The 23,580-nt window shown below is 61.1% G+C and overlaps 2 protein-coding genes across 3 annotated transcripts; both read right to left on the bottom strand.

The window, feature by feature from the left end:
- Positions 1–335: 335 nt before the first annotated feature.
- On the bottom strand, positions 336–8,760 carry EFNA3 (ephrin A3). 2 transcript variants are annotated; one of them, XM_055323869.1, is made up of 5 exons: positions 8,539–8,754; positions 2,683–2,996; positions 1,866–1,931; positions 1,604–1,681; positions 336–1,379 (listed from the first exon to the last, which is right to left on the bottom strand). In XM_055323869.1, exons 1-5 carry the CDS (start codon positions 8,664–8,666, stop codon positions 1,249–1,251), a joined length of 717 nt encoding a protein of 238 aa, XP_055179844.1. In that variant the 5' UTR covers positions 8,667–8,754; the 3' UTR covers positions 336–1,248. The 2 variants fall into 2 exon arrangements, with proteins under 2 accessions (XP_055179844.1, XP_055179843.1); XM_055323868.1 differs by lacking the exon at positions 1,604–1,681 and having other exon boundaries at positions 8,539–8,760.
- Positions 8,761–18,285: 9,525 nt separating this feature from the next.
- Positions 18,286–23,556, bottom strand: EFNA4 (ephrin A4). Its single transcript, XM_055323870.1, has 4 exons — positions 22,386–23,556; positions 19,995–20,290; positions 19,340–19,408; positions 18,286–18,999 (listed from the first exon to the last, which is right to left on the bottom strand). The coding sequence occupies exons 1-4, from the start codon at positions 22,496–22,498 to the stop codon at positions 18,863–18,865; spliced, it is 615 nt and encodes a 204-aa protein (XP_055179845.1). The 5' UTR covers positions 22,499–23,556; the 3' UTR covers positions 18,286–18,862.
- Between the last annotated feature and the right edge of the window lie 24 nt (positions 23,557–23,580).

Here is a 23,580-nt window from a genome sequence, read left to right on the forward strand (position 1 = left end):
CCTACCCCACTTTTCCCTGCTTTGCCAGTAGGAACCTACCCACTCTCCACGGTCCAGCTGAAGTTCCATTTCCCATATTTTATGAATATAGAGTGGGAGAAGACCCAGTGCCTGCCACCAGGGTGTGAGCTTTGAGGAGGGTGCTTGACTTGCCTAAAGGCAGCCGGGCCTGCGTGACTGCTCCCTGTTGCTCCTTCCACACACAGTTGCCTCCTCAAGGGAGACCCTTGGCACTCAGTTAACCCTTGGGCCCCAGAGCCCACCCCAGCAGCCCCCATGACCTGTGGAGTATAACCAGTGTCCAGAAGGGCAATGGCCCCTGGAATCACACACACTTTATTTTTATCTCCAGTTTATTTTTTTAGACTAAGAGCAGAGTATGAAAGTCACAGCCAAAGCACTTGAAAAAGGCCCAGGAGGATGGGTGGGGCCACAGAGGGAGGGCAGGGCGAGGTTGTGGGTTTGGGTCCTGGCTGGGGGCTGGAGGGGACAGGGCGTCGTTGTCTCACGGTCTCCAAAAGTGTCTGTGCGTTGCATAGGTCTTGTCTTCACAGAAGACAAAAGAGGGGCCAGGGGGTCTCCCGGTGGGGGGGCCTAGCCTGGTGGGGAAGGGGTCTGAAGCTGGAAAGGAGGTCAAGGAGGGCAGGGGGTTGGGGAGAGAGGGAGTCTGTCCGTCTGTACATTATATATAGAGATATAGAGTCTGTACATGCCTGCCGGCACCCCAATGCCCACCCTTTGTCACCTTGTCCCCTGCCCGCCCCCCCCAGGGGTGTCTGCTTGTAAACTTGGATCCGATCCAAACTGAAATCCTGGGAGCGGGAGTGGGAGGAGGACGTGCTTATTGCTGTAAACAGGGGAAAGGGGGCAGTAGGCGCTGCCACCCCCTCGCCCATCTAGTCCTCTCCCTGTGTCCACCCCTAGAAGAGATGATGGGGGTGCCTCCCACACTTGGACTGGCTCTCTAGGTCTCTGGTGGTGACAACAAGGGAGGGTACCAGGGAAAGGTACCGGAGCCAGAAGGCCGCCTGGGACCATGGCCGTCCCTGTGTCTGGCCCACTACTGTGCCCTACATGGGGAGCGAGAGGGCGAAGGGGATGGGCACGGATGTATGCTGCAGACCACACTCCCAGCCATCGGAGAAGGGGTCTAGCCCCACACCCAGGCTTCCCTCGGAGAGGCCAGGCAGAGTCTCCCTCCCCACCCTTTGCCAGCCCCACGTCTCCCAGCTGAGGGAGGGGGCAGAGCTAGGAGGCCAAGAGCGTCATGAGGAAGAAGGCGATGCCCACCGCCAGGGGCAGGTGTTCCCGCTTGGGGCTCGTCCCGCTGATGCTTTTCTCCAGCTTGGGCACCTGGGGATTCTCTCCCTCAAAGTCCTCTGCGGGCAGATGAACAGAGAGGGTGGTAAGGGCTGGGCTGCGCGCGCGGGTGGGGCACGCGGCGGCGACGGCAGCAGCAGCGGAGCCAGGACGGGACCACCCACGGGGCGGGGGTGGGGATGGGGAGGGATCCGTGCCCCGGGGAGGCATGCGAGGTGAGCAGGCACCGGGGAGGGGGCTGCGGTTCCAGCAGTGGCCACCAGAGGGCGCTGCGCAGACTCACCCAGCACGTTGATCTTCACCTGGGGACCCATGGTGAACTGGGGGAGGGTGGGGGCCGGCTTCTCCCCGGAGTGCGATGCTGCGGGGCGGGGTGCGGGTGGGAGACAGGAGGGGGGGACAGTCAGGGCCAGGACCCGCCCACCCCCGCTACGGCTGGGGAGTAAGTCCCCACTCCTGCACCCCCCCACCGCCCCCGGGAGCCAGGGGAGCCCCGAAGCAGGGAGCCGAGGACGGGGTCGCGGCCGGGCGCCGAGAGGACTCACTGGAGGCGCAGCAGACGAACACCTTCATCCGCAGGCACTTCCAGTGCAGGCTGTGGGTGGGCGTGGCTGGGGACGAGACGGGGCCTGAGCGGCGCTCTTGGAGGTCACGCCCCTACGCGTCTGGCACGATCCCCACCCTGGACACGGGTCACGGGGCTCCGCCGCCAGCCCTCAAGGGACGCTGAGCCTCGAGCTCCAGTCCCGGAACATCCCTCACCGAAGCCGTGACCCCGCGACCCCGCGGGGGTCGGATTGTCACCAACCCCGTCCGGAGCCGGAGCCCCGAGGCCGCCCCCCAGTGTCACGTGCAGGGACGCGGGCCCCACTATCGGGCCTGCACTCCCACCACGCTAGCCTTTTGGCCCGCCCTCCCGGAACCTCTACCCCGCCCTCCCGGAACCTTGGCCCCACCCCCGCTCCACCCACTGGCCCGCTCTCGCGGACGCGCCGTAGGCCCCGCCCCGGCCCCCGAGACCCCAACCCCAGGCTCTCTCCTTCCTCTAGGCCCCACCCCCGCCCCACCCCCTGCCCTCACAAACTATTAGCCCCCGCCCCTGGCCCCACCCCCGGCCCTACGGACCTCCTTAGACCCCGCCCCGCTCCTCGGGTCCCAGGCCTATCATTCACTCTCCTGGCCCCGCCCCAGCCCCGCCCCCGCGGGCCCAGTCCTCCTGTCACTCTCCCCAGGCCACGCCCCTCCGGCCCCCTCATGCCCAGTCCTTCTGTCACTCACCCTTCGGCCCCGCCCCAGTCCCGCCCCCTCGGCCCCAGACCTCCAGTCACTCACGTCCCCGCCCCACCCCCGGCCGTCACTCACAGATGTAGTAGTACTCGTGGCCGGCGTGGAACTCGTAGCCCAGCGAGAAGGCGCTGTAGCGCTGGAACTTCTCCGAGAACTTGATGGGACTGTGGGGGGCGTGCGGGCGGTTGCACTCCCAGCGCTTGAAGCCTTGGCTGGCGTTGCAGGTGCGGTAGCCGGTGTGGCTCACCATGTACAGCACGTACTGCTCCGCCCCGCCCCCGGGTCCCGGGCCCGCCCCGGGGCCCACCCCCGAGCCATTGTAGTGAGGACAGTAAATGTCCAGGTAGTCGTTGACGTTCACCTGCACCGTGTAGCCCTCTCGTCGCAGGCTGCGGGGGAGAGGAAGCGGGTCAGACGCCCGCCCTCGTCCCACTGCCGCCAGCCCCACGCGGGCCTTCCCGGCCCACGCCATGTCCCGTCCTTCTCCCGGGGCCACCAGAGGGCAGCAAAGGCTCATGGAAGCCCGCCTGCCTCCACACCGAAGGGCGGGGGAGAGGGGAACGTACGCTTCGGTTGCCACAGAAACGGCGCAGGCCTCGGCGACTCCCAGACCCCGGCCCGGATTTCCTCCGTCCCTCCCTCAGCGTTCCCCCCCCGAGGGTAGTGACAGGGGAAGGGAAGGGTGAGTGTGGCAGGGATCCCTTCCCTCTCCTGGCATGCTTTCCTGCTGCTGCCGGGCCTCCCCACGGACAGTCGGACAGGACCTGACCTCACAGACGCGTGTGTGGAGACCTCGTGCATGGGCACGCACAATTCCGTGGCGCACAGGCAGGCGGCACACACATAGAAAAGCTATGTGTGTTGGGCTTGCATGTCAGTCTTGGTTGACCCCAGCCATCTCAAGCTCTCCCTTCCCTCACTCCCTGCCCCCCAGACAGACATAGACACACAGGCACATGCTCCCTCTACAGTATTACCGGCCATTTAGGTCCCCAACACGTCATACAACAGATCGGGGAGCTAAGGGACTCCACACCAAGGCTCCACGTACTATCATGCCAACCAGCCCCAACTTCCTCAACCTGGCACCGCTGCCCCCTTCGTGGTGTTAGGCAGAGTAGTGGGCATAGTGCCCAGACAGCATGGCTGTGCCTCGTACTCCCTTAATCCTTCTATGGGACACAGAGGCAGATGCTCAGTCCCTTGTAATCCCCACCTGCCTCTCCAGTCACCATCAAAGTGTTGGTCTTAACGCCCTCCATGGTGGTGCTGAGCCATTGCAGGGATGGGAGAAACATCCAGATGGAGAAAGAAATTCAGAGAAGTGGGCAGAAGTTCTCCCCAGTTTCCTTAGGGGAGGAATGCACACATCCAAGCAGGAAAAGGTGAACACGGCAGATGCAGAAGGCATGGGATACCTGGCAACATGTCAAACCACTGGGGTCCTTGGTCCCTGGGAATTCCCTGAAGGGAGGGACTGGCTCCCCATGTCACCAGGCCCCTCCCAGTTCCACAAATAGTCATTAGATCCACTAGGGAAATAAGCTTAGAGGCCTCTGAATTGAGTGGGACCTTGGGGGTCCCTCCTCACCTTATCCTACTTCCTTGGCCTCCCTAAGCACTGCCTCCCTAAGCCTGGCAGTAAGCAGAGAGGTGAGTGCTGGTGCTGGGGCACCTCAGTAAGAATGGGCACAGCCTCCTTGAGTCATCAGGAATGCCACCAGTCCCACCTGGTTCCCACGGGAGCGATGGGTCACTTAGGCCCCTCCCTGGCCTTGGCACTCAGGTGGGCAGGAGTCTCGGCCCGGGGCACTGGGAGCAGGAAAACGGGTTAGACCAGGCCTGGCTCCTGGCGCCACCTGGGTTTGACTCTCTATCCCCAGCTTCCAATTCTACTGTTCCTTCCCCACGGGCTTTGAGGAGGGGGCTGCCAGTGATAGGGTGCCAGGCCTAAAGCAGCTGCACAGCCACCCAGGGACTCTGTCCCTGAGCCTCACCTAGGTTTCCAGCCCTACTTTGAAATGGCCCCTCCCTGGGGCAGGCCCAAATGCCTGGACTACACAGCCCATTCCAGCAAGGAATAAGCTAAGGCCAGGCCTACTGGGATAGGTGGCCTCAGTTTCATCAACAGGGCCGGGACTGGCCTTCCAGAAAGGTGGCTGGGTGAGCACCAATGAAGAAAAGCTATCTTTCACCTATATCTGGGCAAGGTGGCAGGAGCGGCCCCTGAAATGCCCCCCAAGCTGGGCACGTGGGAGGAAAACCTACTCAGGGAATGGCTGCTGCAGTAGGTATCTGGCAGGCAAGGGGCTGGGTGCCAAAGTTGCCAGTCACAACTCTTGGGAGGCCTGAGTGAGGTATCTGCTTGGCTTGGGCACTTTTATTGAATCTGTCACCCTCCCTGCCCTGGCTGCTGCTGCTACAGGTCCAACAGGGCCCCCAGCTCACCATCCCGGGGGGTGCAGGTGGGACCTGGGGGTTGGGGTATGCCTGCCCCTTCAAACACTTCGCTGTTCTTCTGCGCTTCACCCCCTACTACATTTGCAGAAAAGCAAATGTCGGCACACCCCACCGGGAGGGGGAGCCCCCTCACCCCGTTTTGTGGGCTCTCCAGGCTCCCCCGCCTCCGTGTGCCTCGGGTACACAGTCTACACATTCTGACCCTCTGCCTGCGCGAGCCTGGGGGGTGAGCGGTGGGGGAGCAGGTAAGGAGAAAACCTCTCCCCGCGGGGCAATTAGGGGCAGGTAAACAGGGTGTGTAACAAGACCAGGGAGGAGGGAAAGCATCCCAAGTGGCCCAGTACTTGCCTAATCCCCGCCCCCAGCCCTGGAAGCGGGATGCAGAGCTGAAGAAGCAGAGGAGGGATGTAAAGACGCCAACCCAGGCTCTCCTCCCTCCAGCGCGCCCCCGAGGCGGCGCGCCGCTCGCTCAGGCAGCCGAGACTGGACCACGTGCGCGCGGCGTGGGGTCCGCGCGCCCGGCTGGTGGGGGGGGGTTGGAGGGCTGGCAGGGCGGCAGGCACGCTGACACCCCTGCACCCCGCCCCACCGGGTCCCGCCATCCCCAGCCCCGGGGCACCGGGCTTCTCGAGCCGGCGTTGGGTGGGGGAGAGGCAGCACGCCCGCATCCCCGCCCCCTCCCTGCGACAGCGGCGGGCGGCGGCGAAGGTTTATTGATCTGCAGCGGTGGCGAAGAGCGAAGGACCCGCCGAAAGCGAGACACACAGAAACGAAGTGAGAGGAGACGCGCACCAAGTGGGGGGAACAGACCTGGGTCCTCGGGAGGGGACAGGGGCGAGACAGCGAGAGGGGTGCGGGATCGGAGAGCGCGCCCTGGAATGGGAACAGAGAAAGGCGTGGAGGAAGGAGGGACGTGGGGGCCGATCGGGGAGCCCCCCCTCCCGCGGAGACGGCTCTCAGAGGCGGGGAGGGGTGCGGGGTAGAGGCCGGGTGGCAGGGAGAAAACACGCACAGAGAAAGACCGAAGGGGATGTAGTACAGCCTCAATAAATATTTGCTGAATGAACGTGTGAATGAAAGAGAAACCAGCAACAGAAGCATTCCAGAGAGAAAGGCATGGACATGGCTGGAGAAAGATATTCCCGAGGCTGCTGGAACTCGGGGCAAATGACAGCACCGGGCTCCGGCCGCAGAGCAGCGAAGCACAGGCTGGGGCACACCTTTGGCCATCAGCAGGTCCTCCCGCCCCCCACCCCAATCCAATTCCGGCTCAGGGGATCCCTCGACCTCTCAGATTCTCCTTCTTCCCCCCAGTATAGTACCCCTCATCCCTAGTTTCTGGGCCAAGCTGGGAACCGGTCTCCCCAATTACAGCGCATCAAACGGAGGGTCTACTGGGGGGGCAGGGGCAAAAACGCGACCGCTGTGCAGGGCACTGCCCCCAGGTCTGTCAAAGGAGGCCTCTGCACGTGTCCCACCAGCACCCTCCCACGTGATCCCAGGAGGTGGGGTCGCAAGACCCTCTCCACGTGACCCCAAGGGGCAGAGACCCTCGGCACGTGACAGGGGGTGGGAGCCGGGCGCCCAGCTCACGTGACCGGGGGGAGGGGGCGCGGGAGCCTGAGGCTCGGCCGAGCCCCGCCCCCAGCTCCCTGGCCCTTTCCACTCCCGGCTCCGGAGCACGTCGCTCTCACGATTTATGGGGCCGCGGCTGCCGCAGTGAGGGAGCCGGGGAGCCCGGGCGCAGCGGCAACAAAAGCCGAGGCAGCGAGGCGGGGGCGGCGGCGTCCTCCTAGCCGGGGGCGCGCTCCCTCCCACCGCTGCCGGTCCAGACCTGCGGGGGCTCGGGGAAAGCAGAAAGGAGGCTCCCGGAACCGGGCTCCCCCACCCCCTCCCAGGGCTTTCACCTGAGCCCAGGTGTATGCGGGGGAGGGGAGCCCAATCAACAACATCCTCCACCGCCGCCCCCTCCCCACCCAGGCCGTTCCCGCAGACCCCCGGCTCCGGCTTCCCCTAAGAATGCCGGGGGGCCCCCGAGGGTGGTGGGACCCGGGACCCCTCACCTGCGTGCTCTCCACTCCCTGCCAGACTCGTGGGGCGGGGGGCGGACGTGTGAGTCTGGGGGAGGGGGACGAGCTAGATAGAACGGGGACTCACCACCCCCCCCTGCACCCCCCAGAGTTCCGCGAGTCCCGCTCCAGGGGGGAGGGGCCTCATCCCCCACCCCCGAGGTTTCCATGGGAAGCGAGAGGGGGGCGTCGTTGGCTCATCCCCACCCCCAGTCTGACACTCCGGGCGCGAGCAGGGAGAGGGGGAGGCGCGGAGCCCCAAACAACAAAGAGCGGAGCGGCGAGAGGCAGCCCCTCCCCCGGGAGGTTGGGGGTCGCGGCTGCCGGGCCCTCCCCGGACCCCTCCCCTGGGGCCTCGCCAATTGCTCCTGGGTCGCCCCCCAGGGTGGGGAGCCAGAAGCAGTGCCGCGGCCGCCTGGGCAGGTGTGACAGTGACACCCGGGTCCCTAGGGATGCCCCCAACACAGACACACAGGGAGGCACCGCGCGGAGGAGAGGGCAAGGGCAGCGAGGACCTGGCCCCGCGGCCGGCACCCGAGGAAACCAGACGGCCGCCCTGACACCCGCCCAGACCGCGGAGGCGCCGGCGGCCACCCCAGCCCAGACGCGACCGGCCACGCGGACAGCGGCCGCAGCCCCCTCCCCGCCCGCTTCCCGCTCCCACCCCAGACGACCGCCGACGCAGACACACAAATCACACACTCAGCCATACACGCGCACTGACAGCCGCGCACGCCTGTTCACACTTGGAGCCACACGGCGTCCCCAGGCCGGGCGTGTGTGTACGTGTGTGACACGCCGACATCTGCCTGCTCTCCTCTCTCACTGGCAACCCCGTTTCCATCCCCGCCAAGCAGCACCTCCGGGACCCCCGCCTCGGCGACCCAGCCCCAGCGCATCCCCGCGGGGCTGCTCCCCACGACCAGGGCGACCCCTTCGGCCTCGTTCTGAGGAGGTGCTGACCGGACTCCGGGCTCAGCTCTGGACCCCACTTCTAAAAGCAGAAGTCTGACACAGAGCCCCTTGAAAGCCTCACCGCCGAAAACAGGTCATCCCTGGGTCCCCTGGTGCGACGGCCCCACTGGGCTGGAGGGGGCGAAGATGGGGGGCTGTGCGGTGGGGACACGCCGTTCCAGCGCCGGGTGCGGTGTCCCCGAGCCGCCTCCTCCGCGCAGCCCAAGTCCTCCTTCCTAGACCTCCACAGCCTCTTCCAGACGCGCCCCCCCACCGCGAGTTTCACAGACGCCCACGGAGCGTGCCCTCCCCCCAGCCCCCGGCTCCGGCCCCCAGCCGGGCCTCCTGGGACCCCCACCTCGGCGGCCCTGAGGACTTCCTGCCCCCCTCCTCGGCTCCCTCTCTCGCAGACGCGGGACGCACTGGGCTCCCCGGGCCCCCGACTCACTGCTGGTTGGAGCTGTTCCAGTACACCGCATGCCGGTTTCCCAGTGCCCCCCCGGGCCCCTGGGCCAGCAGCGGCAGCAGCGGCACCGGCACGAGCAGCAGCAGCAGCAGCAGCGGAGCCGCCGCCATTCCCGGAGCCGCCGCCGCCGCCGCCGCCGCCCCCCGACTGAGCCCCGAGCTCCCGGCTCCTCGCCTCCCAGCTCCTGCCGCCGCCGCCGCCGCCGCCGCCGCCTCCGGCCCCGGAGCCCTAGACCACGCCCCCAGCCCATCCCTCCGCCCTCCGGGCGCGCCCCCGACGCCCCGCCCCGGGCGCGCTCCCGCCTGGCTCCGCCCCGCTTGGGCCTGGGGCGCGCGGCGCTCCGGCGGTGGGGACTGTGCTGCCCCCTCGGGAACGGCCGGCGCGCGCCTAGTCTCTTCCTATCAGGTTTACTTTCTGCTTCCGCGGGTCCCGGGCCTTCTGCCGCCAAGTCGAGATCCCTGGAGAAAGACGAGGGAGGCCGGGCCGGGATCTGGATCTCGTGTGAGCACATCTTCCCTGCGAGGGGCTGGGGGTGGAGGGGTTAGGAAAGGAGCTGGGGGCCGGGACCGCTTCCTGAGTAAACCTTTCTGAGCAGCTCGGCCTCCGCCCTCCACAGCCTTCGTCGCTCGCTCGTGAAGGACGAGGTGGGTGGGCTCTTCAGGGTGGTGGGGAACCTGTGGGCTTCCCAACCCCGAGACCCCAGCTGAGCAGGACTTGTTTCCTAGGAGATGAGGCTGAAACGCCCGGCCTGAGGGTGCTGGAGGCGCCAGGACCGTCAGCAGGAGCACCTGCAGAGGATTCCTCATTGCACGCGAGCCGGGCCCCTCCCTGTGCCGCCGCTGGTGTCCTGGGCTTTGTCACTGTCCGATAGGCTGACAGGAGGACAGAGGGCAACGCATCCTGGCTTCCGGCTATCACCAGCCCCTGTCCCCACAGTGACACCCAAGCACAGACGTTACACACTCACGTTCAAGAGAACAGAAATGCAGCGCCCGACACAGACATTTACACACACAGATGCCCCGGCAGACAAACACAGGGAGCGGTGCTCAGACAACTAGAGAGCTGCAGACACGCAGGCACCATAGCACAACCCAGACCCACGGGCACGCGCGGCAACTCACATCCAAGCCCACGCGCACCCTGACACATGCAGTTCCGTGTTCTCCTCTTCTCTCTTGTTTGCCTGGGAAGTAGACATTCAGGGAAAGGGTCTAGAATTCAGGCGTAGGGGGTGCCCACCCCTCATCTCCTTTCTCTTGGAGAGGCTCACACTGAGAGTGAACAGGTCTCAGATCAGGTTCTGACAACCCACACCAACTGCCTGTACCCTGGGGTGGGGAATGGTGTGGTGCTCTTTTCTTCTTTACTTCAGGACAGAGGACACACAGGCACCCTTCATCTGCTTATGTTTGCAGGACAGGGGTCCTGACACAAGGCAGCCTCGGGTGCCTGGGTGAGGAGTGAGGTGGCAGTGTCGTTCAGCATGGGCCTTATGCACCTAACTGTGCCAGGCAGGAGCAGGCCCTGCCCCCCCCCTCAGCTCCCCTCCACCCCAGGAGATCTCCTCTCCCTTCTCAGGAGCCAGAAAATAAATTAGGCCCCTTGGGGTGGGAATGGGGGACTTTGCAAACAGCTCTCTCTTCCCCCAGACTCCTCATCCCCAGGGAGATTTGTTTCCCCCAAGTGATGCTAACCTGCCTTCTCCAGGTGCCACAGATCCCTGCCTCTCCCACCCCCACTCCCTGCTGCACAAAGGGAGGTGTCTCTGTAGACCCACAGGTGCTAGAGGGGCTGCCCAGATAGATATGTATGGGTAGGACCTTGCTGGTTTGGTCTAGGACTTCAGATTTTGTCTGAGAAGCCTAAAGTCCCTTTTTGGCAACTGGGTCCCACTTATGGATGTAGGCCCGTTTCTATAGGACCCAGATACTCCTGTTTGGGAACTAGCACCCCTACACCCACTCTCCATTTATGACTGAGCCCTTCTCTTTAGAATCTGGAGCCCTTTCTCTAGGATTTAAGCGGCTCTATTGAGTTTTTAAGTTCTGAGGCACTCTCTCTAGAACCTAGGCCTATGTCCGTGGGATCTAGTACTTGATCTGGACCTCTATCTGAATCAGTTGCTGGCTGATTTGGGGTTCTGTGTATTTTAGAATAAGCACCATATATGCAGACCTTTGCAGAGGCGCATCTCTTTGCATAGGGCCTTTGTGCAAAAATAAGCATGCTGCTTCCTTCAGCAGGAGGCCCCAGGTGTTTCTCCATCTTGGTGAGGGGGTTTGAGCTGATACACCCTTTCCTAGCCCTGTGGGTGACTCCTTTGTGCCATGCACAAACGACAGCTATGTGGCTGTCCTGATGTGGGCTATGGCCTTCCAGTTAGGACTCCTACGCCTGCTTTCTGGCCTCCAGTCCTGGGCTCTTGGCTTTTCTAAGGACTGGGTCTCTGTGTATAAGATCAGGCCACTGTTCATATGGCTGTGATCTGATCTAAAGCCTCGGCCTCGGGGATCCCTGGGTGGCACAGCGGTTTGGCGCCTGCCTTTGGCCCAGGGAGCGATCCTGGAGACCCGGGATCGAATCCCACGTCAGGCTCCCGGTGCATGGAGCCTGCTTCTCCCTCTGCCTGTGTCTCTGCCTCTCTCTCTGTTGACTATCGTAAATAAATAAATAAAAAAATTAAAAAAAAATAAAGCCTGGGCCTCTTTTTGTGGCATCTGTGGCATCGATAGTTCCTAGGCCTCTGTTTATAACTGTCACTCAGATGTTTCCTATGATACAGAGTACGATGTATATTTTATGATACAGCACACATATGCGTGCACATGTGCACACACACACACTCACATATAACTGACACAGGAAGGGTCATGAGGCAATAGCGAGTCTTACTACAGAGGATGCACTTTGATATTTTTCTCCTCTAGTTTTAAATCTTTTTTAAAATAAAAAAAAAGAAAGGCTAGTTGAGACCCATAAAATTTATTCTTGATTTCACCACCCAAAGATGTCACAAGCTATAGTTTGAGATGCTGGTGCCCAAGGCCTGGGCTTCTGCTGGGCCTGAGGTTCTCTCCATGGGACAGGCCCTTTTTGCAGGGCCTCAGACTTCTTTTCTCCTTACTACACGTTCAGCCTCATCTCCTTCTGACCTTGCTGGAGCACCTCTGGTTGCCATGTTCTCTCCAGGGACACTGAATTCAGACCTCAGAACCAAGGATGCAGGGAGCGGAACAGGTGGGGGGCAGAGGGAGTCCTCAGGCTATGTGGCCCAAGGCGGCTCCCAGGACATGGGGTGGCAAGCACAACACTGAGCTGTGTTCAATAAATCATGGAGGCTAGGGCCTGGGGGAGGGGGAGACCAGCAGGGAAGGTGGGGCCATAGATAAATAACTCATTAAACAAATAAACAAGGAGCCTGCGATAGGGAGGACTGGACACGCGTGTGCTTGGGGGAGGCAGCCACCAGCTTCAGTCATGAAATATTCACAGGTTCTGCACCTTGGCCAGGGCCCGGGCGTGTGCCCCAGAACAGGTGGGCTGTTTATAGTTTATATGGTCTTAGCATGGAGACCCTGGTACCAAGGGGGAGGATAGTGCGTGTGTTTTCTGACACTCCCGAGTGTGTTGTTGGCATGGCCATGCAGTGCACAATGTCCTGAGTTGACATGGAGCCACAAGAAGCACCACACACACCGCCGTGTGGTCCAGGACATAGAACCAGGATACAGGGCTTAGTGGGTGGGGTCAAGGTGGAAGAAGCTCTGGCTCTGGTCATGCCCTAGTCCTAAGGAGCCCAGCAGGCTGCACTACCTGAAGTGGGGAACATCTCTAGGTGAGCACCTCTGGGGAGGAGCTCCTCTGGGAGCAGTACCTCTGGGGGAACATCTCTGGGGGGAGCATCTCTGGGGTGTTGTGAGACATGTGTGTGAATCCTCTGAATGTGCTTCCAGAAGAGCTGGTTTAGCACCTACTTCTCACTGCTTCCTCATCTGTAAAGTGGGGGAAAGAATACCTTCCTGGAGAAGTTGGTTGTGATGAGGATTAGGATCCATGAGGGGCTTGATTCATGGGGGTCTCGTCACCATGAGATTTATTTATTTATTTATTTATTTATTTATTTATTTATTTATTTATTTATTTAATTTTTAAAAAATATTTTATTTATTTATTCATGAGAGATACACAGAGAGAGAGAGAGAGAGAGAGAGAGAGAGAGGCAGAGACACAGGCAGAGGGAGAAGCAGGCTCCATGGAGGAAGCCCAAAGTGGGACCCGATCCCGGGACTCCAGGATCATGCCCTGGGCTGAAGGCAGGCACTAAACTGCCGAGCCTCCCAGGGATCCCCTCATTCATTTATTTTTATTAAAGACTTTATTTATTTATTTTACAAAGAGAATGAGAGAGAACACAGGCAGGGGGAGCATCAGGCAGAGGGAGAGGGAGAAGTAGACTCCCCTCTGAGCAGGAAGCCCAACTCTGGGACTCGATCCCAGGACTCTGGGGTCCCCAGAGGACCCAGATCCCAGGACTCTGGGGTCCCCAGAGGGACCCAGATCCCAGAACCTGAGCCAAAGGCAGATGCTTCACCAGCGGAGCCACCCAGGTACCCCTCATTTATTTTATTTTTATTTTATTTTTTTTAATATTTTATTTATTTATTCATGATAGATACACACACACAGAGGCAGAGACACAGGCAGAGGGAGAAGCAGGCTCCATGCAGGGAGCCCAACATGGGACTCGATCCCTGGTCTCCAGGATCGCGCCCTGGGCCAAAGGTAGGCGCTAAACCACTGCGCCACCCAGGGATCCCTTATTTTTATTTTAAATTAAATTAAATTAAATTTACTTGAGAGAGCAGGAGAGAGAGAGAGAGCACAAGCAAAGGAAGGGGCAGAGGAAGAAGCAGACTCCCTGCTAAGCAAGGAGCCAGATGTGGGGCTGATCCCAGGACCCCGGGATCATGACTTGAGCAGAAGATAGAGGCTTCGATGGCTGAGCCACCCACGTGCCCCTCATTTATTTTTTAAAAAGGCTTTATTGCTAAGTAATCTCCACACCCAAGTTAGGGCTTGAATTCACAACCCCGAGATCAAGAGTCACGTGCTCTACCTCCACCTCCACAAGTAGGGCCAGCCAGGTACCCCTCATCACCACGATTATTAGGGGGTTCTCTCCTGAGGGCTGTCCACTGAGACTAGCCCTAGACTCACTTTTCCATTCCTTCTCCTTCTCTCCAAGCTTCTCTAAAAGTTGTCATGGAGACAGAGCTGGACCAGGGCTTGGGGAGTGGGACAGGGCAGGAAACAATGAGATGGAATCAGGGTGAGGGGAAGTTTCAGCCCAAACCTGGAAGTCCTCATCCTTGACAGCGTGGAGGGAGGGATCCCTGACCTCCTCAGACCACAGAGCCTCTTCCTAACCCTTAAAACTCTGCCTAGATCGAGACTCTTCTCTCTCCTGCCACCAAAACTGAGCTTTCCAGGAAGTAGCTTCATGGAGAGGGAAGTGGGGCAGAGAGGTCTCTAAGCCTCACAACACACCCCCACCAGGTCCTCATGGCCAGAACTCAGGACCCCACCTTCTGCCTAGCGGTTGAGAGGATCCCTGGTGAAGATGTCTATGTCTGGGAAAAACCTAGAGAAGTAGCACCCCAGAGTGGGTGGGGGGAATCCAGGCTGGAGGGAGCCTCAGAGGGCCAGAATAGAGTACTGGGCCTCTTGGGAGGCTCCAGCATTCCCCAGCCTTCTGGAATCCTCTGGAGAGGATCTGCTCCACAGGAGAGCCAGCGGACAGGTCTGAGCTGGCCTGCTCCTCTGCAGACAGAATAGGTTGGGGGAGGGGGCCTGAGATCTCAGTGGGGAGTGGTGGCTATAACCCCTGTGTCTCCTCCGGGGAGTCAGGGCCAGAGGGGACTACAGCTCAGGTACATGCTACCATAGCTTAGGGTCCAGCCCTTTGCCTCCGTTGGCTGACTGCTGCCAATTGGGGAGCCAAGAGTCTGGGCCCCCAAGTGTGAATAGAGTGCCTGCCCACTCCTTCCCAAAGAGCCAACATCAGTTCTCTGTACTCCCCTCCCCTGGGCTGGGCAGGTCCAGGCTAATCTGCACAAGAGCTTCATGGAAAACACTGATCTGTAATAAAACCACAATGTGTGTTCAGGAGAAGGGATTCCAGACACAGAGAGATCCAGACAACACATGTACACATGCTCACACATATATACACATATATATATACATAAAATACAGCTGTGGGAGGGCATACACTAGCAGTCCTGAGGACACACCTAAACACGGACTCACACTGAGTCACACACACACAAGCATTATTAGTTCTACACATTCCCTCCCTGCTTTAAACTTTGTCCTTCAAATCCATGTCTTCTCTGACAGCTCATCTTCCCATAGCTACATACACTATATGTAGCTCCGTAGTAGCATTTGCACTTGGCATTATAATTATTTGTTGGCCGGTTTGTCTTCCTGAGTAAACTGAAGATTCCTTAAGGGAAAGGATCTTGTCTGATGCAAGTGCATATCCCTAGCATGTAGCATGCAGCCTGGTGTTGAGTTGGTAGTAGTAGGGAAGTGATTCACAAATAATTGTTGAATTGATGCACAGAGGAGTAAGTGCACTCAGCCAGCAGGGACGCCCATGTCTAGAGCCCCTCAGCAGCACACAGGATAACCAGTGCCTCTGGTCCTGCCTGCTGGTCTTCTGGCCTCCTGGCCCCCTGACCCCACTACCTCTCGGCTTCTTTAAAGGGCCTCCTTCTTGGTTTGGTGGAAGACCATGAATCTGAGCTCCACCTGAGGGCTGGCAGGCAAACTAAGGGTTAATGACACCTCATTAGTATTTAATTGGAGGAAGGAAGCTGCCCTGGCACCAGACAGGTGGGCAGGCCTGCCCCTTGCTGGAAGCAGGCATCCCTAGTTCCAGCATCCTGCCGGGTGGGTGGGTGATTTGGCCCTGGAGACCCTCAACCCAGCCGGGGCACCTCCTCCCACCATTTGCTTTGCCAATGTAGTCTCTAGACAGTACAGACCAGCCCTCCCCATCTGTCAACAAACATCCAGAGGGAGAGGCCAACTTCTTTCTGCTTTAGCTAGGCTGTGCCCCCTCTCACTGGAGGCTAGAAGGGGGGTGGGTAAGGCACAGCAAAAGGAGAGATAAATTATGGAGCTGCTAAGGGATAAAGTCGGGATACAGACAAGCGACAGGACTGGGGATGTGGCGATGTCTGCTCAATTTGACCTTAAATGAAGAGAATGCAAATGAGATGCAGACGATATGCAGAAGACCAGGAGGATTTCAGAATTAGCATTCCCGGTGGGGACAGCTCCGGCTCCCACACCCTGGACCCCAGACCCCAACACTGTTGCCAGCACTCCTCCCCTCCCCTTCACTGGCCATTACAGTGAGAATAAGGGTCTCTGAGAATGACAGGAGCTTGGTTGGGCTAGGGCTGCAGGACAAGGGAAACTGAGGTCCACCCCAGTCTCCCCACCCCCAACCGCAACAGCCACCCAAGCTGCCACTGGAGCTCAAGCAAAGACCACTCTCAGGGTTACGATGGGACGCACCGTCGGTTGCTATGGGGACCCCCTCCTCACGTCCAGGCCTGAACCAATGGGCATCACGGCTGATGACCTCATGCCCAAGGCCCCGGGATTCAATTGGCTTTTTGGAAGCCAGAGTGCCCCTCTCCAAATGCGTCACCGCTGGGAATCCCCCCGACGACCCCAGCTGCTGTGGCCTGCTGAAAGAAGGGCAGCGTGCTGGGAGTTCACAATTTGATGAATGAATGAATAAGCAAAGGAAGGAAGAATTACTGAAAAGAAAAAAAGGGAGGGGTCACAGAAAAAGACCAAAGCTCCAGGGTTTCACTTTTAGAGAAAGTGGGTGATTTGCCACCCCCTCTTGGGAGGACGCGACAGAATGAGGCAGATGACCAGGGTTTTCGCATGTGCTGGGGAGAGACTAGGGCGGGCCCAGCGAACTGAGGGCCCCACCCTGGGTCGTCTAGCGCCTCTGAGTTTAGGGGTTTGGTGACGCCCCAAAACTCACAGGCCTGCCCAGCCTCCTGGAACCGCGCCCCGGAACGCGCCTCCAGGCCTTCTCATGGGTCGGGCCCAGTCACGGAAGGCCGCCCGGGCCCTTCCGCCCGCCTCGGCCCCGTCTGGGGGGCGCGCCCCGGGGCTGACCCTGCCGAAGGCGCAGGGCCAGCTGTGAGGAAAGGACCGTCGCGCCCCTGCCTGGCCGCTGGGGCGTGGGCTGAGGCACCTGCCTGGAGAGGGCAGCCCGGTGAGGGCGCGCATTCCAGTGCCGAGTGGGAGACAGCTGCCCCGGCCTCCCGCGCCCCCCGCGTCACCGGTGGGGGGGTTGGCGAGGGGGTCTGGGAGGCTGGCCACAGGGTGAGACTCCCACCGTCCCCAGTCGCCCCCGCACGCCCCGCCTACGGCTCCTGGTGGGGGTGGCAGCAGTGCTCTCGGTCTCCATGGCCACTCACGGCCACCCCCCCCATGACAGTAGGGGCGCAGCTCGAACCCGGGGCCAGAGGATGGCGCCGTAGTTCATCCTCCAGCTCAGACGCCACCGCTCGGAGCCCCCTGGCCCCTGCAGTCCGCTAAGGACCCTAGCGGGGCTGCGGACGCGCGAATACGCGGGCAACACGCGGGCACGTGCACTTCCAGACGAGGCGCTTTCCGAAAGGGGCCTCGAATGGGGGAGGGGGCGCCGGCGTCTGGCCCGCCTGCGGTGGTGTCCTCCCCCCTCACCTAGAGCCCGGGAAGCCACAGAGGGAGCGGAGTCCGACGGGGTGTGTCCGGGGTGGGGGAGGGGCCTCGATTTGCAGAGCTCCCGCGTCTGTCGGCCTCCCGCCCCCCCCCCCCCCCCCGGCTGCCCCGCGCCCGCCCCCCGCTTGTTCACACGCCGCCTCTCGCTGCCGCAGCCCGGCCGAGCTAATCAGCACAACATCCACCTATCGATTGCTGGCTTGGTTCCAGGCGGGCGGGCACGATGCCAGCCGAGGCTGCGGGGGCCCTGGGGGCGGTTGGGGCACAGCTGAGAGGGCAGCGGCACCCCTTCCCCGGGCCCCACCCAGGACACCGTTCATAAGGAGAGATGCGGCTGGGCTTGGGGGGACCACAGCCTCGCCTGCCAAAGATGGGAGAGACAGTGTGGGGCTGAGAGCAGAGGGGCCCTCCCTCTTCGGCCCCACCCCCTCCTCCTTATAAAAGCAAAGAACAAAGAAACCGCTGGGGAAGGAGGCTTTGATCTGACCCCACCTTCCCAGTTCTAGGCCAGGCGCCTCCCAGCCCGCTCTTGGGGAGGAGGAAGGATGCCCAGTGCTCAGAGACCCAGGCATTCTGAAACTCAGGTGCTGTCCCTCCAGCAGCGTTGGATTTTGCCCAAGCGCCCTGCTTGAGCTACCAGAGTTTGGCCAGTGCCCCAAGTGGGTGGGCTGTCAGGAGCATCTGCCCCCTCCTTGGCACAGGAAGCCAGCTAGGGAGTGGGGAGAGGGTGCCAAGGTCTACAGCTGCTGCTGGCACCCACCGCATACTGCCCAGAGGGGTACCCACATACTGCCCAGAGGGGTACCCACCGAGGCCTGGAATGGATGGCCTGGGCACAGCTGGCATGGAGGTCAGGCCAAGTGAAGCTGAGAGCAAAGGCCACAGGGAGTCCTGGTGCCAAGGAAGGAGCCAGAGGGTAGTAGATGGGGGACAGCAACAAAAAGTTGGGTGGTTTATTGAGTGTTTGGTCCAGACACTTATAAAAATACAAACTGGCATGATATTCAACCTCATGGCAAGTCCGTCTTCATAGAAGACAAGTGAGTGACCCCTTGGGGAGGGGAAATGCTGCCCACAGGGTACTGGACACAGAGGGCAGGCCTGGGCTGCTTCTTTACCCTGGTCTGGTAATCCACCTGTGCCCAGGTCTTCCATCTTGGCCCCAACAGACTCAAGGGCTAAATCCCACTAAACCCCAGCGATTCTAGGGGGCAGAATGAGAACATCAAAGCAGCTGACAGAGACCCTATGTTCTGACCCTGGGCTCCAGCATGCCCAGGGCTGTGTGCAGTTGCCCTGCAGCTCCTCTTCAGCCTGTAATAAAGGGCCAGCCCCTGGAAGGCTCACCTCAGACCCTCTGACCCCCCCCTCCCCTGCCACTCTTCCATTGTTCTGGCTGGTTGACATACCAGCTCAAGTGGCAGTGGGGGGGGAGGGCAGCTCCTGCGGGGAGTCTTGGGAGGGCTCTCGCTCCTGGGGGTGGCAGAGGGGTCCACTTGGCTCAGAGAACTCGCAGGAGACGCAGAATTGGGAGCAGTAAGAGCAGCAAGAGACAGAGGGGGCTGAGAGCACCCCCCCCTTGCCACCCTGACCTGCCGCTCTCTCCAGGGCTTCCAACAGGATGGGCTGATTCTGACCCTGTGAGGGAGGGGCAGTGCTGAGGGACCCTCCCCTTCAGGGACCCTCCCCTTCAGCAGCCTCCTTCCTGCCCTGGCCCTGGGCTCTTCACTCCTTTCCCAGGGTCCCAGTTCAGCTGAGGCCTGAAAGCTGTGGCCCTGGAGATAGCATGTCCTTGGCCCCGCATGAAACGGTACAGTGGAAGCTCCCACAAAGATAAAGGGGGGGAGAAGAGGCCACAGCAAAAAAGCCCCACTTGGACCCCGCAGGGTCTGGTGCTCCTAGATTCTCCCGTGCCTCCTTCCCTCCAAGGGCCCCACCCTTGCCAGAAGGGTTGCTCCCCATACTCCAGCCCACTTACTGCTCTCCTTGCAGCAGACAGACACCTGGAGCCTCAGACACGTGCCAGAACTCTCCGGAGGTGGTACCGCTGGATGGTAGGGAATTGGGAGGAAGACATTAGTACAGGCAAGTCTGCCCCCCTCGAGCTCCTTCAGACCCTTCTGATCTGTATCTTCTCTCGGGCTCCCTGGAAAGCCTTCCCTGACTTCTGCTCCACACCCTGGTGCCAGGCCCCACCCGTTCCCCCCATCGTGTCCCCTTTCCTGGCTCCTCTTGCTTTCTCCTCCTTGCTGTAAACTCCTCCCCCACTGGAAAACCTCTCCCCACTGTAGACTCAGGTCCCCCCACTGTAGACCCCCCACCTGCTGTAGACTCAGGTCCCCCTGCTGTAGACCCCTCCCACTGTAGACTCTCCCCCCATTGTAAAGTCAGGTCCCTCCCACTGTAGACCTCTCCTGCTGTACACTCAGGTCCCCCACAGTAGAATTCCCCCTCCCTTGTCAACTCAGGTCCCCTGTAGACCACCACCCCCCCCCGCTGTTGAGCCGCCCCTGCTGTGGACTCAGGTTCCCCCTTCATTCCCAGACCCCTCCTTTCTCCCCAGCTGGGGTTCTCTGCCTTGACCAGGCAGTGGCAGGGTGCCCCATCCCCCGCATTGTGCCCTGGTTACTCACAGATGTAGTAGTAGGTTTCTCCAGGCAAGAACTCAAAGCCAAGGGAGAAGGGTGTGAAGCGTTGAATTTTTTCGGAGAACCGGACAGGTCCAAAGGGAGCAAAGGGGAGGGCACACTCCCAGCGCTTGAAGGCACCTGGGCCCTGGGCCTGGCAGGCCTCATAGCCTGGCCGGTCCACCATATATAAAGCGAACGTCTCGGGGCCGTCAGGGGGCCCTGGGCCCTCGTAGTGTGGACAGAAGATATCTAGGTAATCGTTGAGGTCCAGCTCGACCACGGCGTCTCCTCCCAGTAGCCTACAGGCATAAGGCAGGTAAAGCAGGTGTGGGCTGAAGGGGCAGGCGCAGCTCGCCTGGGGCACGAGGGTCAGAAAGACCTCCCCGTGATACCTGCCAGCCTCTCCCCCACCCACGAGGAAGGGAGCAGCTCAGGAAGGCCTCAGTTTCCCAGCCTGACAACTCTTGAGACAGAGCCAAGAAATGAGGGAAGTAACCAATTCGCAGGCATTGGGGGGGTGTAGGGACTCAGTGCCCAGGACTGTGGGGCTCAAGGGTAACAGGGCCACTCAGCACACCCTACATCTTCAGGTTGGCGCTGCCACCAGCTCTCTGGCTCCAGTGCCCAGCAGAAGGCCTGACATAGCCTTGTGCACTTGCTAGATGTTTGGTGGGCAGCTGCTGCAAAGACACTGGGGCATAGGGGCGGCGGTGTGATCTGAGCCTGCAGTGCAGTCACCGGCTGCAAGGACTGAGGCCTCTTTGACAGAAGCAAGGGGAGGAAGCCTACTTGATAGCTCTCAATCCAATACTGACAAGAAGGCTGCCATCAAAAAAAAAAAAAAAAAGAGAGAGAGAGAGAGAGAGTGTGTGGATTGAGGGGGGGGGGCTTGTTTTTTTTTTTCCTTTTCAGGACAAGGAAATGTCAGACATGGAAGGGAGGCACCTCCAGATATCCACTCATCTTTGGCCTGCTCAGGACTCCCTTCCCAACCTCTTGGGAATGGCCTGTGGGAGCCAGGATGGAAGAGCTGGGATAGGTTGAACCCCACAGCATTACACATTATGAGCCTCCTTCCGCCTTCACTACCACACACAGTCCAGCCTGACTTATGAGCGCCCCCTCTAGCCATGCCACAATGGGTGGTCTAAAGACCACCTGTATCTGAAGTTCTAATCAGAAATGCAGATTCCTGGGTTCAGCTCAGTGGGATAGGACCAAAGCTGGGCCTTGGTCTGATGGTTCCACAGCATCCCAAGCGCCGGGAAATGGGTCCTGCCCCAACGCTCAATAAATATTTGCAGATTGAATGAATGAGTCAGAAACCCCAGGGTTGGGGGCTAGGAACCTGAATTTCTAACAAGTTTTCCAAGGGATTCGGAGGCACTGGTCTGGAACCGAGGGGGATGTGGCCCTGGGAGCACAATGGCTGTGATCACGTGCTGCGGGTATTGTAATGACCCTCTTCATGCCTGCCCGCCCTGGGGGTCTCTTGGGCTCTCAGAGGCTAGAGCTGGGGTCCCATCTGCTATAGCTAGCATCCTAGCACATGTCCTGGCACACGGTACACTGCGTCCAAATGCTGGTGAGTGAACAAATGAACAGAGTCACAGATTGGCTTCGAGGAGAAAATCAGAAAGGCAAGCAGATGGAGAAAGCAGAGAGAGACAGGGAGAACTGCGGAGAGAAATGAAAACAGTCCAAAATACCAAATACCGAGGTTCAAAGGCTCGGGAGAAAGAAATAATAGTTTGTATCTGAACAGCCGACACCACTCTCCCACACACGACCTCAGCCCGCCCGCCTGATTTCCCAGAATACCAGGTGGTATTAGCCCATTTTACAGATGAGGTAAGTGAGGTTATGGAGTCAAACGACTTGCCCGAAGGTGATTCAGCTGGAGGAGCAGGGCCGAGACAGGACAGAAATAGAAGGACGGAGGATGATGGAGATGAACGCAGAAGCGAATGGGATCAGGAGGCAGAGCGAGCAGGAGGGTACAGCACGTTCTTTCCCGAGAGTGAAGCCCCCTCCCTTCCTCTCCAGACCGCCCGCCCCAGCTCCGGCCGGAGGCGGGTGGAACACCGGGAGAGCGGGGAGAAGCGAGGGGGCGGGGCCCGGAGCGCAGGCCAGGGGCCCCCCAGCTCCCGGCTCCCAGATCCCACTTTCCGCTTTCGGAGCGGGGGTCCTCCGCCCGCCCCCCAACACGTGCGGGCGGGGGGAGCCTCGGGCGCGCCTCGCCCCTCCCTCCCCCTCCCCCCGCCGGCTCAAACAAAGGAGCCCCGGCGCGCGGCCGGGCCCAGGCGGCGCCGCGCACAGAACCAGAGTGGGGCGCGCGCGGGGGCCGGGAGCGCGCAGGCCCGGGCCGCGGTCGGCCGGGTTCGGCCCGGCTACCTGGGGTTACTGGAGTTCCAGTAGACAGCGTGGCGGAGGCCGGAGCCCCCGCGCAGCGGGGAGCTGAGGAGTGCGGCCCAGAGGACAGTCCGCAGCAGGGGCAGCAGCCGCATCGCCCCTGGGGTCCGCTCTGGTCTGGTCCGGCCGGTACCGGCCCGCTCCGCCGCCGCGGCGAGAAAGGTACAAAGTGGAGGTGGGGGGGTGCGGAACGGGGGGTGGGGTGCGGAGACTCGCGGGCCACGCCTCCGGGTAACTTTCCACCAATGGGGGCGCGCCCCCGCCTCCCTACTCCGAGCCAACTCCTGTTAACCCTCCGTGCGCCGAGGCGCACGCCAGGCTCTCCACGCTCCCACCCCGGCTGCCCCGCGTCGCGAGGGGGCGGGCAGGGCCACGCGTGCACCGTCTGCGAGTTCGTTTTAGGGAGGTCGCGTCTTTCGTGTCTGCGTTCGTACCGGGTAGGGAGCCTCATCACACATTTGGAAGATTTAATAGGGGCACGCCGCCTTTGGCCAGAAAGAGGAAAAGTGGGGCACGCGCGAGGATCCACGAAGCCCGTCCGGGGCCACCTTAGGGGGTACTGCCCATCTTTCCTTGACCGTCCAGGGGTAGCGCGAGGGGAAGGGACACATCGCCTCCTGGGACTCCCCCACCCGCCCCCCTTCCAGAGCCTTCGCGGGGAGCTCGTGCCCACCTGAGGGTTGGCGCCTATCTCTTCCCGCCCCACACCTTCGTTCTGGGCTGGGGGCTCGCGCGGCCCCATTCCCGAAGCTGAAATAATGAGGCGGTGCGGTGGCAGACTGTACAAAGCACCTTTGTTCCCAAGCCCTCAGGTGGGGCAGGCGAGGGGGAGGCGGCAGGTGCACGGCCTTGGGATCGTGGGAGCCGCCGCCCCGCGCCGCCCCACGCCGCCCCGCTCCGCCCCGCTCCGCCCCGACTCCGGGGCGCTGAGAACACCAGCCAGATCCACCTTTCCCAGCCACTGGTCAGAGGGTGGGGACGGCGGGTCCAACAGCTGGGCCGCTTCGTGGACAGCCGTCCGTGGGGTCGTGCAGCCTTGAGGGCGAGGACTCGGCGGCGGGGAGCGGCACGGGTCTTACCAGCTCTCTGCGGTCCTGGCTGCGCAGAGTCGTCGCAGACCAGGCAGAAAGCTACCGCGAGCGTCCCGGGGATACACGCGGACCCAGCCCCGGACGCT

This window comes from Nyctereutes procyonoides, unplaced genomic scaffold, assembly GCF_905146905.1.
Source record: "Nyctereutes procyonoides isolate TBG_1078 unplaced genomic scaffold, NYPRO_anot_genome, whole genome shotgun sequence".
Classification (NCBI taxonomy): Eukaryota; Metazoa; Chordata; class Mammalia; order Carnivora; family Canidae; genus Nyctereutes; species Nyctereutes procyonoides.